General features: G+C 48.1%; 2 protein-coding genes across 3 annotated transcripts; both read left to right on the top strand.

The window, feature by feature from the left end:
* The first annotated feature begins 2,857 nt into the window (after positions 1-2,857).
* LOC127305892 (uncharacterized) lies at positions 2,858-4,785 on the top strand. 2 transcript variants are annotated; one of them, XM_051336488.2, is made up of 3 exons: positions 2,858-3,056; positions 3,153-4,081; positions 4,194-4,785. In XM_051336488.2, exons 1-3 carry the CDS (start codon positions 2,877-2,879, stop codon positions 4,303-4,305), a joined length of 1,221 nt encoding a protein of 406 aa, XP_051192448.1. In that variant the 5' UTR covers positions 2,858-2,876; the 3' UTR covers positions 4,306-4,785. The 2 variants fall into 2 exon arrangements, with proteins under 2 accessions (XP_051192448.1, XP_051192447.1); XM_051336487.2 differs by having other exon boundaries at positions 2,858-4,081.
* A 2,700-nt stretch (positions 4,786-7,485) lies between these two features.
* On the top strand, positions 7,486-9,084 carry LOC127305891 (uncharacterized). The gene has a single exon (XM_051336486.2). The coding sequence runs from the start codon at positions 7,650-7,652 to the stop codon at positions 8,937-8,939; it is 1,290 nt and encodes a 429-aa protein (XP_051192446.2). The 5' UTR covers positions 7,486-7,649; the 3' UTR covers positions 8,940-9,084.
* Positions 9,085-14,284: the final 5,200 nt, after the last annotated feature.

Here is a 14,284-nt window from a genome sequence, read left to right as displayed (position 1 = left end):
GTGCAGAGAGGAAAACAACAAGTTTCAATGTTATCGTCGTTCCTGGATTCCTACATGGTGTGGTAAGACATGTTGAAACTGGATAATGTGGTTTCCATTCATTGTGATACAGTAGCCAATCATATTATTTATAACTTAACACTTTTTGTGTACATACAGAATGTACCTTGCTCCTTCAGAGAGAGGTTGAACAAGTTCACAAAGAATTGGCTCGTTGCCAGGACACCCAATTTCCGCAAATATGATTTGTTCCTGAGAAAAGATAGGTTGAGGACATACATTTGTGGTCCTTACTGGAAATCTTTAATTAGGGCTTATGATATAGAAGTGGGAGATGTTGTGCATTTCAAATACAATGAAGATTCTCTTGATGGACTATCCAACTTATTCAATGTTACTGTTTACAAGAACAATATTGAGAAAGCCGTAGTTGAAGAAACTGGTATATTCTGGCTCAGCTTCATGTTTTTAAATTTAGTATTGCTGAACCTATAGCCATTCCTATATGTTACTGAAATTGTATGGCACCTATTTCTGCAGTGGTTGGAGATATGCCTAGTTCCATACGGAGCATCCTGTACAGAACTGTATTCACAGACATCAATTCAGTTACTGAGCAGGAGATGGCTGCCATTCTTTTTGGAATCTACAAAGATGTTTATGTCACCGAACATGAATTCTATGAACTAAAAGATCAGAAGAATTTTTGGGTGCACAAGATGGATGAGGACAATCAGGAATTTGAAGCCTTGGTAAGTTTGTCTGGTTTGGTTTGTGCTACTAGCTAATTATTCTCATGTTTTCATGCATTTGAATGCAATAATTAGATGGTGACAAATTATTATTTGCTCTTATGTCAGTACATGCCTAGTGAGGCTGTGGATGGCTACAGGTACCCAGTTTTTGGAAAAGCACATCTTTCAAGGAATGGACAACCCCTAGAAGGAGAAGAAGAAGACTTTATTGACTGCACCTACAAAATTGAATGGGACCTTGGACATGTATCCTTTTCAAATGGTTGGACAGACTTTGTTGCTGCTGCTCACATTGGAGTTGAATCAATTGTTTTGATCAAGATATATCCAATGCAGGAGTATATAAGTCTCAACTTTGTTGAGATCATCAACTAGTGGGGGCAATTAGCTAGTTCAGATTATCAAGTAAACTTGTTCTAGTTTAATGTTCTACAGTAAACTTGTTCAAATTATCAAGTAGTTTGGATTATCACCTAGTTTAGCTTCAAATTATCAAGTAGTTTGGATTATCACCTAGTTTAGCTTTCAAGTTCTATGTGATGGTTTGTATGAATTTAAGTGTTTGAATTATCTGTTTCTATTACCAGATGTTTATGTCTGTTGTTTACACATAATTTGTTGTTTTTAACTTTGTTTGAATTTGTAACTAAGCACTTGAATTTGGCGGTGGAGGCCGTGTGTGCGCTGCTGGGCTGACTGCCTGCGCGGCTGTGCTTTGGTCAGTAGGACTTGTCCGTTTCGGATGACCTGGTAGGCTGGAAGCCGTGGCATCCCCATCTTGTCTCTACTTTGTTTCATGAAAGCTACTGTGCCTATAGTCCACTCTGCTCTGTAGTTTGTACGATTGCAGAGTAATTGTATCCACGGAAATGAGCCAACAACTGGCTGCCGGATTTCGTCCGTAGCGCTTCGGAAGTCACTCTGGCGTGGCACTGCTGGATACTTCTGATCAATAGGAATAGGAGGAAAAAAAAGCTTATGATGAGCATCTATTGGATGTTAAACTCAGAAACATCCTTTTCAAAATTTTAAAATGCTGAAGAAACCAAACTTGGGTACATGAGAGTGAGCAGGAGAGGCGGCAGCCAGAACACATCTACGGTTCCGTTCTCCTCGGTGGCGACACCGTCAGCGCTTGGGGCCTTGGGGAAGGGTGGCACACCGCGGCACGGGGAAGGGTGGCACACCGCGGCACCTCACCGGCGGGGAATTTGGGGCATTTGTGAAACTGCCCCAATAGGTATATAGCAATTGGGGCACTTTTTGAAACTGCCCCAATAGGTGTATACCAATTGGGGCACTAGTCAAACTGCCCCAATAGGTGTATACCAATTGGGGCACTTTTTGAAACTGCCCCAATAGGTGTATACCAATTGGGGCACTTCTCAAACTGCCCCAATAGGTGTATACCTATTGGGGCACTTGTCCAAACTGCCCCAATAGGTGTATACCAATTGAGGCACTTCTCGAAACTGCCCCAATAGGTGTATACCTATTGGGGCACTTCTCAAAACTGCCCTAATAGGTGTATACCAATTGAGGCACTTCTCAAAACTGCCCCAATAGGTAGGGCATTAGAGGCATTTTGGCCAAAGTGCCTCTAATAGGGGGTATTTAGGGGCACTTTGAAAAGTGCCCCAGGGCAAAGTGCCCCTAAATCCCTAACCGTGTAGTAGTGTCTCCCCTAATTACCAAACAAGCACCAAGATTGGAGATGTACGAGACATGTACTGTGAGGAGAACTGACACGAGGTGTGAATGGTAGTTACCTTATAGGAAATTTAGGATAGAGATAAATATTTTCCAGATATTGCCAGACATCACACACAAACCCGCCTTCTACACACAAGAATAAAATAATAAACCAAACTATTTTTTATTATTTCGTAGCAAAGCACACGCATTCAGCTAGTCTTGATAAATACACTAAACTAGAAAACCAGAAAAACACAAGAGTATCAAATAGAAACTGGAAAATTGAAAAAGAAGAGCAGAAAAAATTTCAAAGAAAATCGAGAGCACTGCTTTCTCCCGCGCCATCGGCGCCCACGTGCCCTGTTCAGAAAATCCCCCATTGGATTTGGCGGGATGAGGAGCGACCAACAGATTTTCCCTCCATAAATGGACAGAGAAGTGGTTCCCGTCTCTTTCCATACGGCGAGCTCACGCCGTGAGCCGGCGGAGAGGAACATGGCCACACGCCGTGCGAAGATCTCCCAGAGCGCCGCCGCCGCCGACCGCATCACCGCGCTGCCGCTCGACCTCCGCGCGCGCATCGTCTCCTACCTGCCGTTCCGCGAGGTCGTCCAGCTTTCTACTCTTTCCCAATCTTGGCGCCACATCCACCACCAGGTTCCCGTCGTTGACCTCGATCTCCGCGAGTTCGTCGCCTTTCAGGAGCACATCATCGACGAGGAGCTCGCCATCCCAGGTATCGTCGATGACGACACGCTCCTCGGCATACGCGTCGCGCTTGCCCATCGCGCGCGGGAGGGGATCGGATCCAAGGTGGAGACGATGAGGCTGGCCTACAGCGCCGGGGACCCCCGCGTGAAGCGACACGCTGACCGCCTGATCGCGCTCGCGGACGCGCCCAAGATCCGCCTCAACGTCTCCTTCGCCGCCGTCGACCGCTTACCGAAGCGGTGGAACTGGAAGGTGGACCTGCCACCCGCGGCCCGTCACCTGAAGATACGATCGTTGGACTTCCTCAAGCCCACCCCCACCATCGCCGGGCCGGGTGCCGCCGGCCTGCGGGAGCTTTACCTCCACAACGTTACGCTCCGCGAGTGGCCGCGCCTCCCGTCCCTGCGCGCCCTCAGGTTGAGCACGGTCACCGCCACGAGACCATTCACGCCTGGCGCGTCGTGCCCGCTGCTTGAGCACCTGGACATCTGGGGCTCGACGATCAAGCACCCTCGCGTCGACATCCGCCTCCCGCACCTCAAGAACCTGGACATGGACGACGTCAACATTGAGCAATCCAGCGACTTCCTGGTCCCGTACGGCGACGTGACCGTTGACGCGCCGGAGCTGGAGGAGCTCATGGTCAACTGCCGCACTGGGTGGACCGTGGAGTACAAATCGTTCACGCTCCACGCCCCAGCGATGCGGTGCCTGCGCTGGTTCGAGCAGTTCGCGGAGATCGTGCGCATCGACGTCGGCAAACCGGGAAGCGTTTCCAGGGGCACGATCCAATTCACGTCGAACGGGGAGTTGGAGGAGATGCGCTGCAGAGAAATGAAGTACTACCGCGCTCAGATGATAGAGATGCTCCACGGGCTCCTCCCCCATCTGCCTCCGTGGATCGTCGCCGACATCGCAAGGTGAGACACGCTTCTCGCATTTGTTTTCGTGCTCTGCCACTCTGTGCAATGTCAATACATATGCAATGGTCATCATGGGTTCATGTTCGAGTGTATTGTTCAATTCATGCAGGCCATACATGACGTCGGAGACGCGCACCGTCATGGATGAAGCTCTGGAAGAGATGGTTCCGGAGGAGACGCTCACCTGCGACCTCGGCCGGCTCATGTCGCGAGATGTTTGAATACTTCTCTTTGCTACGAATTGGATATTTATGAACACAAAGAATTTAGGTTTGGTAATCTTGGCAGAAACCTTGTCTGCTTGTTGAGATATATCTGTCTATTTTCCTTTCCACACTGAATGTTCTATGCTTCCTGCGCAATCCCTTAGTTTGAGCATCAGTAGTATCCCTAAATTTTGACAAATCTAAGACATTCTTGGTGGGATGGAGGGGAACCTATATTTTATATGTGGTTTAACTTTCATGTACTGGGAGTTGCACATCTCGTTCTTTTTGCCAGTTTCAAGATGGTTTGATCTGTGCCTTGATAGTCCCTTGTTTAGAGTATCTATTGAGACTGAAGTCATCCAGGTATTGGTTGTTACCCTATTTTGGTGAACTGAATTAAGGTATGCTCTTTTGAATTCTGATGGTCAATTCAGCCAGGGTTACGGTGTCAATGGCTTGAGGTATCAACTGTATCTGTATCTGCATCTGTATGTGTGGAGTTGTTGAGTATTCCGAGATATTTGTGCATTATGTTAAGAGCAAGATTCTACACTGATTTTGTATCTTTCCATCTCTTACAAACAACCACACTGTGCATCTTTTTGTATACGGAGTATTATGTCCGTTCCAGAATAATTGTCGCAGCTTTCACTAAATTCGAATATATCTACACACTAAAATGTGTCTAGATACATATAAATCTAGATAAATCTGCGATACTTATGTTGAAACAGAGGGAGTATATAACAATAATATTTGACGAGATGTTTGGATACCCTAGGGCTCTATAAGATACACCAACTTAATATCCGTGCTTTGCTACGATAGAATAAATAAATTGTGCATGAAAACATTGGTTAAGTAGGTTTGCCATTTTGTGGATCTATGTGTTTAGGGCAATATGATTGTGTGATATTTGATCACGTCACAACAAATCAATTGTTTTTTTGAAGATCCACCTTTGATCTTGGGTGCATATGGTTCTACCACTAGAAGAAAATATTTTAAAATGTCAAAAAATCTGAAAAACATTTTGTATGTACATCTTGATATTCTATGAGCTCATGCTAAATTTTGTGGAAAATGACATTTTTTGTGTCATGTGTAAAAAAGAAAATATCACTTGAAGATCTTTGCATCATTTTTTTGTTTCTTTACACATGGCACAAAAATCCCCGAAACAACTTTGCGAGCAAATAGAACGTCGAGATGCATGTGTAACTTTTTTTTTCAAATTCTTTTAACATTTAAAAATATGTGAAAAACTCATTTAAAAAAACCAGGAACTTATACTCCTAACTCATGGGTTCCAAAACACGTTATTCCCTCCCTATTTCTCTGCATACCCTATTTCTCCCCATGCGGCAAAAATTGTACATAACGGTATTCATATATGGAAAAATGCTAAAGAAGCTATTTGTCACCATTTTTCACGGGTACTTTGATTTTCCTCCGCCATCCATAAGTTTCAAAAGGCCGACACGCATATGGTCATGCATCATCACATGAAAAGTTCAAGCAAAAAGAAGAAAACAATAAGAAACTAGTAGAACTAACATTAACTTATTCACAAACTCGATTCCACTCAAAACTTTGAAGTTCCTCGTGCATGTCAATGACCCAATCCGGGTCTCCAAAAGTTTCTCGTACCTTAAGGGGTTCAAGATAAGGAATAAACGAGTGATTGAAGAGTAATAAACTTTCTCATTTTTATACTAGTACATACCTTTCTTGTATACTCTGCCCTAGAATATTATCCAAGACAATCATGGACTTGTCGACAGAGTCTTGAAGACGATAAGGTAGATCATGATCGTCATCACTAGTTTGAGCTTGGCCATTAGCTTGATTTTCATCTTGAGCTTGATCATCATATTGTGGAGGTTATTTTCCCCTACTTGATCTTGCTCATTTGGTTGAGGGTCTCTAGTTTGTTTTGAATAATAGGCTCCTCTTGTGTGATTTGTTCATCTTGTGTTGATGTAGAGGTTCAATCTTGTACAAATTCATCATGCAAGATGCTTCCAATGCCCATTGACCTTATAGGCTTCCAACATGTCCAACAAAAATATCTTATGTAGTTCTAGATTAATTTAGAAAACGTCTCTATCTTGCTTTTAACAAAACACATACATATGAATACTCGTAAGTATTTGACGTTTGTTTTGTTCCATGTAAGAAGCTCGTATGGATTTCTTCTGCAGATGTAGACGAAGAGACTGTTTGATGAATGGCATGCGGTTAAGACAACATTGCCCAAAAGTTATGTGGAGACTTGAATTTATTCAACATGTTCCTAGCCATCTCAACATCACACCATTTTCTAGAGGGGTGCAGGGTGCGGAATATAGATGCCCAATCCCCTCTTCTTGAGGAAAAACTTGCATGACTTAATTCTTAAAATCAGAGCCGTTTGTCGCTTCTTATTGCTTTGATCTCTTGATTCAACAAATGTAGAGTTTACTTGGCCAAGATGATACTTGTTCCGTGAGTATTATGATTGTTCTTGACGCGGGCGGCTGCTGATATCAAACACGCCCCATATGAGCTTTACATCAACATTTTCGCACAACAACGTTGAAAGTGCATCTAGTGTTCTCCTAGTAGTTTTAGATGATTGATGACAATATAGTTGGGTTAATGGACTAATATGTTCATCTAGCATACATGGGAGCTTTGAAAGAGAAAAGATAGTTTCAGACCGACCACAACCACATTGAGCCCGTTATGAGATATTGATTTTCCACTTGCGCCTATTCTACCCAGGTCATTGGAAGGTAAATTGTCCTTTCGACTGACCAGAGGGACAGCTGAAGTTTCGCTTCACATGCTACTGTTCTTTTTGGTCAGTAATGCGAGTCACCGAAATCCAAAAATTGTACTCCCTCTATTCGTAAAAAAGCTTCACAACTTTTTCTAGATACGAATGAATCAGCTAAAATATATCTATACATTTTGCAAAGCTTTTTTTAGAAAACGGAGGCAGTACTATTTAACCGAGTCATCAAAAATTACAACAGAACTACAGAAGATGGCTGCTCCTCTCACGCAATCGCAATTGCTTTCTCGTCTTCCGTTTGCAACCATTTGTTTTCTCTCTCCGAGGCGACAAGTGTCATGTTGCGGACCCCGAAGCAGAGCTCGACCGAAACATGGCGACAATCCCGTCTTCCTTCCATTTAAGTCCCCGCCACGTTCGTCCATTTGATCATTTCCTGCCGCCTCTCCCTCCCCTTTCCTTCCTTGCTTACTTACCTCTCTCGATCGACGATCAAAAGTCAGAACCTCCTCGCCACGACGCCGCGCGCGCACAACCTCACACCCAGACCCAGAGCACGATCAGACGTGATCGATCCATGGAGATCGCCACGGCGCCGTCCTCGCCTCCGCCGATGCAGGAGTTCCGCTTCGACAGCGCACTCCTCGACGACGCCTACCACGCGGACTCGTCGCCCAGCAGGAACCCCTTCGCCTTCGCCCCCGCCGACGACGTCAACCCGTTCCTGGCCTCGGCGCTGACGGCGCCCCCCTCGCCCAACCCGTTCGGGCTCCTCCCGCCCGACGACACGGCCGGCGACCCCTTCGACCTCTTCCAGCACTTCGCCAGCGCTCCCGCCAGCCCGTCGCGCGCCGCCGCCATATACGCGCAGTTCTCCGGCGCCAACCACGACGACGACGGCGCCGATCGCGATGCGGGCCATGACAACGACGATGACGATGGCTTCCAGCCGCGCGCGTCCTACTCCACGCGCACGGTACCCTCCGCCGTGCCGTTCGAGTGGGAGGAGAGGCCGGGGAAGCCGAAGCACGGGTACACCTCTAGCGCGGCCGCGACGACCAACGGGGACGCGGAAGAGGCGGACTTCGACTTCGGCGTCCTCCTCGACCGGAACGCGCAGAAAGCGCCGGAGCTGACGGCCGCCGAGGAGCTCTTCGACGAAGGCAAGATCCGGCCCCTGAAGCCGCCGCCGCGTCTGCTCGAGAGCGGCAGCGTCGGATCGTCGCCGCGGTCGGCGAGGTCCACGATGTGGTCTCCACGGCTACGGGGCCTGGGCGGGCCCGGTCCCGACTCCGATCCATTCGCCACCGCCATGGCGAATGCGTCCAAGGCGCCGGCGCTATCCCCTCTCGGCGCCGCCGCCAAAGAATCCGTGCCCATTCATGCCGGAACAGACACCGTGCCCATGAATCCCGAATCCGCCGCGTCGCCGCGTTCTGTCCCTCTGACCACTGCCGCGGGCAATGGCGGCGGGAGGAAGAAATGGCGGCTCGCCGACCTGCTCCTTTTCCGGAGGCTGTCGGCCAAAGGCCGCGCCACCGCCAGCGACAACGTCAGCAGGGAGCCGGTGTTCAAGTACTCGCCCGTGCAACACCTCGGCACGCCTGTCAAGAAGACGGAACCGGTGGCCGGCGGTGGCGACGTCTCGGCGGCGGTCGGGAAACAGAAGAAGCAGAGCAAGTACGCCGCTGCGTCGGGTGGAGGGGACGGCAATGGGATGGCGGCTGCGCGGCACAAGCAGAGCCTGATGGGGTGCGTCCGGCTGAACCCCGGGCTGCACCGGCTGGCCAAAGGCCTGAACGTGTCCTCGACGTCGCACTTCGGCCGACGCAACGGCACCACCAGGACGGCGGCCATGCACGGATAGATCACAACGCGTGCATTGTCGCTGCCCTGGCAGAAGAACGGTGCACGTTCTTTTTTTTCCCCTTCGCCAGCATTTGGCTACCTTTGTTCAAATTATCATTCAAACACTGTACAACGCGATCCAGAAGAGATTTTGTAACAACAGTTGTTTTTAGTTACTGCGTTTCGTTTATCATCTTCATTCTAAACTCTTTATTCTAAACTCCTCGAAATAGGTATTCGCCCCGCTTTATAAATAAAGCCGCAACGGCCGAACCGATACATGGTGGAGAGGAGAACCTCTTACAAAGCAGATCAAAGGATAAACAAAAAAGAACAAGGAAAACCAAAACTAGCGACGACATTGGAACAGACCGAGTCGAGTCGGGGCTCCACAACGACGCCCCCAAGAGGGTAACGACGCATTACGCCGCCGTCGTCGAGACCGCGAGGTCTAGGGTTTTCACCCGGAGCCGTACCGCGGGGAGGGTACCCACAACGACGCCCCCAAGAGGGTTACGACACCCGCGGGCATCGCCGTCGTTGGCACCTCGGCGCTGAGCTTTCGCCCGGAAGTAGCCTCACACCACGCCCGAGAACTCAGCCGCCCGCTGCCCCCTAGTCGGTTCCCAAACCACGATCTGGGAGCTGCCACAGCCGAAGTGCCGCCAACACCAGGATCTCCCGCCGTCCGCTCCACGCCATCCTCATGGCCGAAGAGTGAGACCACCACCACCGCAATGTTGCCCGCCGTAGAGCCAACCGCGCAGTCCACCTTCCAGGGCCGCCGCCCCGGCATCCCACGAACTCGAGCCCATGGCCTAGCCACAACACCGCAAGGCCGGCGGATTGGACAGGGCAGGCCGACACATAGCCAACAGCCAACAGGCCAACGGCAGCCAGGGAAGGGGATCCGCCCGCCGCCACGCGAGGTGACCGTCGTCCGGACGCAGTAGCACTACCAATTAGGCCAAGATCATGCCAAGCCGCCTGCTAGGTCTCGATCAAGTCCCATTAGCTGTGCCGCCACGCTGCTACACCCATGCCGCCTAAGCCATATCTGCAGCTCCGTCCCAAACCTAGCCAAGTCGCCCCCAACCTAACCGCAATGTGTTAGCCAGGTACCATGCGCAGCGTCCCCGCGACCTCACTTCCCGCAAGACAGCCATGGCCAAGGCCGCACACCGCCGCAAAGAAACACCCTCGCCGCAACGCCCGGGGACATCACCGCGCCGTTACCGACACCGCCACGCCGCCGATCGAGCCGGTCACTTTGTCGGCATCCAAGATCGCGCCTTTGAATGGCAGCAAGGCATCCCAACGACCTTCCTGGACGAGAGAGGGGCCGGACGCCGCGCTGCCAGGGCCGCCGGATCTGGGCCCGCCTGGCCCAGACCTAGCACGAGCAGCAGTGCAACAAGGGGACCGCCCCGCCGGCTGGCCGTCTCGAGACCCTCCTGGCCCTGGACAAGGCCCGCGGTGCCCAGATCTGAGCCCAGCTGGCCCCAATCCGGGCTGCGCCGCCAGCAGGCCCCCTCCGCCATCGCCCTCCGCTGCCGCCCATGGCCACGCACCGCGCCCGCCACCGCCTCCGCCTGGGACCGCCGCCGTCACGCCCTGCCACCACCGCCGGACCGCGCTCTTGAAGCCCCGAGGAGCACCGCCGCCGGCCCGAGCCTGCCCCGCGCAGACTCCCTCGCGCGCGGGTGAGAGAACCCACCGCCGCCGGCACCGCGCGGGCTTTGCCCGGCGGCGCTCGCCGGCGGCGGCGGGGGAGGAGGGGAGGAGGAGGGGTGGCGGCGCGGTTGGGGCTAGGGTTCGCCCCGGTCGCCCGCGGGGGACGACGCGGAGCGATACCGTTTCGCGTTTCTCTTCATTCTAAACCATGTATAGGTATTTTTCTTTTGACAAATCTGATACATGTGCAAAACTAATTTCTTGTTTGATCTTTCGGCGAAACTATTTCGAAATCTGAACCTGAGTTCTGCGTGAACAAGGATGGAGACGTAGTTTTTTGAGAGCCGTAGACCCGTAGTTGTGTAGGTTGGCGCCAAGGATTTTCGGCCTTAGAATGGCCTCATGACTTGGGCGCCAATGCATGGCATTGATGCTGACATTGCTTCGGCAACGGAAATCCTTGGCGCCGGCACAATTTCGGTTTCATTCTCGTTGACGCGAAACACACGGGTTTGATTTCGAAATAGTTTCGTCGATTAGCTTTGTCAAAGGTTAGATTTATGAAAAAATGGAGAATGTACTACTACTATGTTGCTTGGCGCCACAGGTCGTTGGTGGTGCTAGCCATGTCGTGCTCGTCTGCAGTTAAGGCTGCGCTAGATAGATTTGCAGGATTTGTTTGACTACACTAAATTGGTGATGGCTGCCCCGTTTTCGGGTCAAAGACAGCGTGACGATGATGCCTGCCTGCCGGTCCAAGGCAAAGCCAGGCCATGCCATGCACGAACAGGTGTCCCCCCTGAGGCCCTGACGTACACGCCGGACATTCCCCCACGCCCGACGGCCAACGTGCGGTGCATCTTCCGACGGAAGGAAGATAATGAAAAAGTTTCGGACCAGGGTGCATGATGCGATTCTCGCACGACGTCGTGGGTGTCGGGCAGGTCGTTGCCGCCCGACCTCGCGGCCAAGTGTTTTTCAACGGCCTGGGGTCCGCCGGCTCCGGCCATCGTTGTCCTGCCGACTAAAACGGTGGTTGCTGCCGCGTTTGGATTTTGTCTGATTGGAATGCACTTTGCCTCTGCAGATTTGATCTTTTATGAGGTGGACGTTGCATATTTATGTTGGCAAGAGGGCTGTCGTTATAACGTTATTACCGACAGGCTTGGCCCTGATCAATTGGTCATGGTATGTCTGCCAGGGCCCGGCACCGACGGCCCAGGCGGAGCAGGTCTGGTATGGGCTTCACTTTTCAGCCCTTGCCCTAACCTGAGAGCTTGGAAGGAAAAACTGATATAGCTAGCTGTAATAATCAAAGTTTAAAATATGCCCTTGAAAGGCTAAGACGGGATAATCCGCTATTAGCCTCAAAAACCCGCTATTAGCCCCAAAAACAGGTAAAAATGGCCGCTAAGGCTATAATGTTGTAAATATAGTGGAAAAGAAAAGGAAAAAAGGAAAACTGGAAACTATTGCTACTTATAATATTGTAATATGTGGACCGAACTGTGTCTTATTCATAGCTTTTTATGTAACCGTGTTAATATGTTATGCCTAATGCCAATAAATTATCAAATTTGTGAATTGTTGATAGAGATATATATGAATTTTGATTTTTTTCAATGAATTAGCAAAACCGCTAAATGGATGATTTAGCCGCTATAGCTCAGCTATAGCCTTTTATAGCTTCCAGAAATGTTGCCGCTATTTCTAATAGCCGGCTATTTTAAACTATGGTAATAGTCATACTCTACGTGTGCTTGTTGTTTTCCCCTTTATTTTTCTTTGACTTAACCGGCAGTGTGCGTCATCCATCATCTGTTTCTTGCTGATGAGGTCAGCGATAACCTTAGCTACCTAGATAGGTTGAAAACGGGGTAATAAACTTAAATAAAATTTCCAGGCATAATAAGATTAAAATTAAAACTCACCGCTAAACCTTGTGCATTTGCATTTTCGGTAAAAGGATACTTTTATGTATTTAAATTTACATAGTAATCATACATAGCATTGTCCAAGTTTAGGTCAACGTGTAACCTTTTAATATGTAATAGCCTATTAATTAACATAGGTTGCATATGATCAAACAACATATAATCATCCTCGTGAGCATTACGTAAAAAACTATCAGCTACACAATTAAAGCAATTCATATTAACTTTCTTTAACCTTCACAAATGAGCCGGCATCAGGTCATTGATGAGTTGTTGACTAACATGGTCATTCCAACTACTCCCTCCGGATCGGATTAACTAGCACGCTTGGCAAACCATGCAGTTTCTTTTCTCTAGCTTGTTTAGGCGCGATGGCATTGATTGCCGTTTAATCTCTCTCCTCCCATAATCCCTTGCGTTTTCTCGTTGCCGTGTAAATGTGAGCATGCAAGTGTGAACGGAAGCTGGCTGATGGTGTAGATGTTTGCATGCAAGTGTGAACGCTGCATGCATGGCGTTTTTCTCTCGGCTGCTGATTAATACCCACGACCTACGATGAAAATTTGAGCGCACGCCTCAGTTTTATTCTCCAATCAGAGATTGCCTTGGTCCCAGAGAATTTGCTAGTACGCCGGTTAATCTGGTCCGAAGGTAGTAAACTTTAGGAGCGGTGGCCTGCAGTGCGATTGGGCTTGCCATTGTGTCTGCCATCTACAAGATTCCCAATTAATATTATCTCCCCTTCATTCATCAGACCTATCACCTTTTGTATCACCAGTGCCAGGTTAACACGTACATATCTATCTCTTCCTAATTCCAGTATTCCCTCATCTGTGTCAACACTATTAGCCAAATAACTTGCCAGACGCGATGTTATAGGCCTCGTTAGCTTTATTCCCAGGACCGGGCCATATGGACATTCCTTCACGACCCTTTTATCTGTGTCGAGATAATTTAAATACAATTATATTAAACTTTTATACTTTTGATATATTGTGATTTAACGAATATATAATGTATATGACTTAGTTGGTATTGGTAACCACGCAATTATGTTTCTAAATATTAATCATTGTGTCTTTTGTTATATAGTTGCAACTTATATCATTGAAAATATATTCGAGTTGTCCAAAACTTTTTTTTTGGTTGGAGATATTTCCTTTAATGATATATTGGAAAAGAACCGCCGTACATGTGAAAACAAAACAAAATAGAAAAAACACTCATCTCCTTGAATTATTTTTTTACAATTGATGGAGTATATAGTGTATATGTATATAACGGTGTAAGTGTTCTTCTGTATTTTAATATTATTAAATGTATTGGTAGAGATCCCAAAGCATATGGCCTAACAATATCTTGATAGAGGTGTGTAGTGTATGATTATGTTAGGAAATTTATATAAACTTATGCAATATATAATTTAAATCGTTGGCATGATCATTTGTTCCATGGTCAAATGTTTCTTAGAAGTTAAGTGGTTCAGTATTAAGTTGACAACATGTTAATGATCTATGTGTGTTATTCAAATAGCATCACTTATATCGAAAAGTCACTTTAGAACTCGAGCTACACGGAGCTTGGTTTTTTTCAAAAATTTGAAAACACAATTATAGAGTTTCAAAGAATTCAGAAAAAAAATTGCATGTAGATAATGGTGTACCCTATCAACACACAAAATCGCAGCCTCTAGAGTTATATTATACGCATAACAAGGACTGAATTTTTGCATGGTACGCTACACTTAAGATGTCAA

Source organism: Lolium perenne, chromosome 6 (genome assembly GCF_019359855.2).
Source record: "Lolium perenne isolate Kyuss_39 chromosome 6, Kyuss_2.0, whole genome shotgun sequence".
In the NCBI taxonomy this organism is placed as follows: Eukaryota; Viridiplantae; Streptophyta; class Magnoliopsida; order Poales; family Poaceae; genus Lolium; species Lolium perenne.
This window is presented reverse-complemented; position numbering and strand designations above follow the sequence as displayed.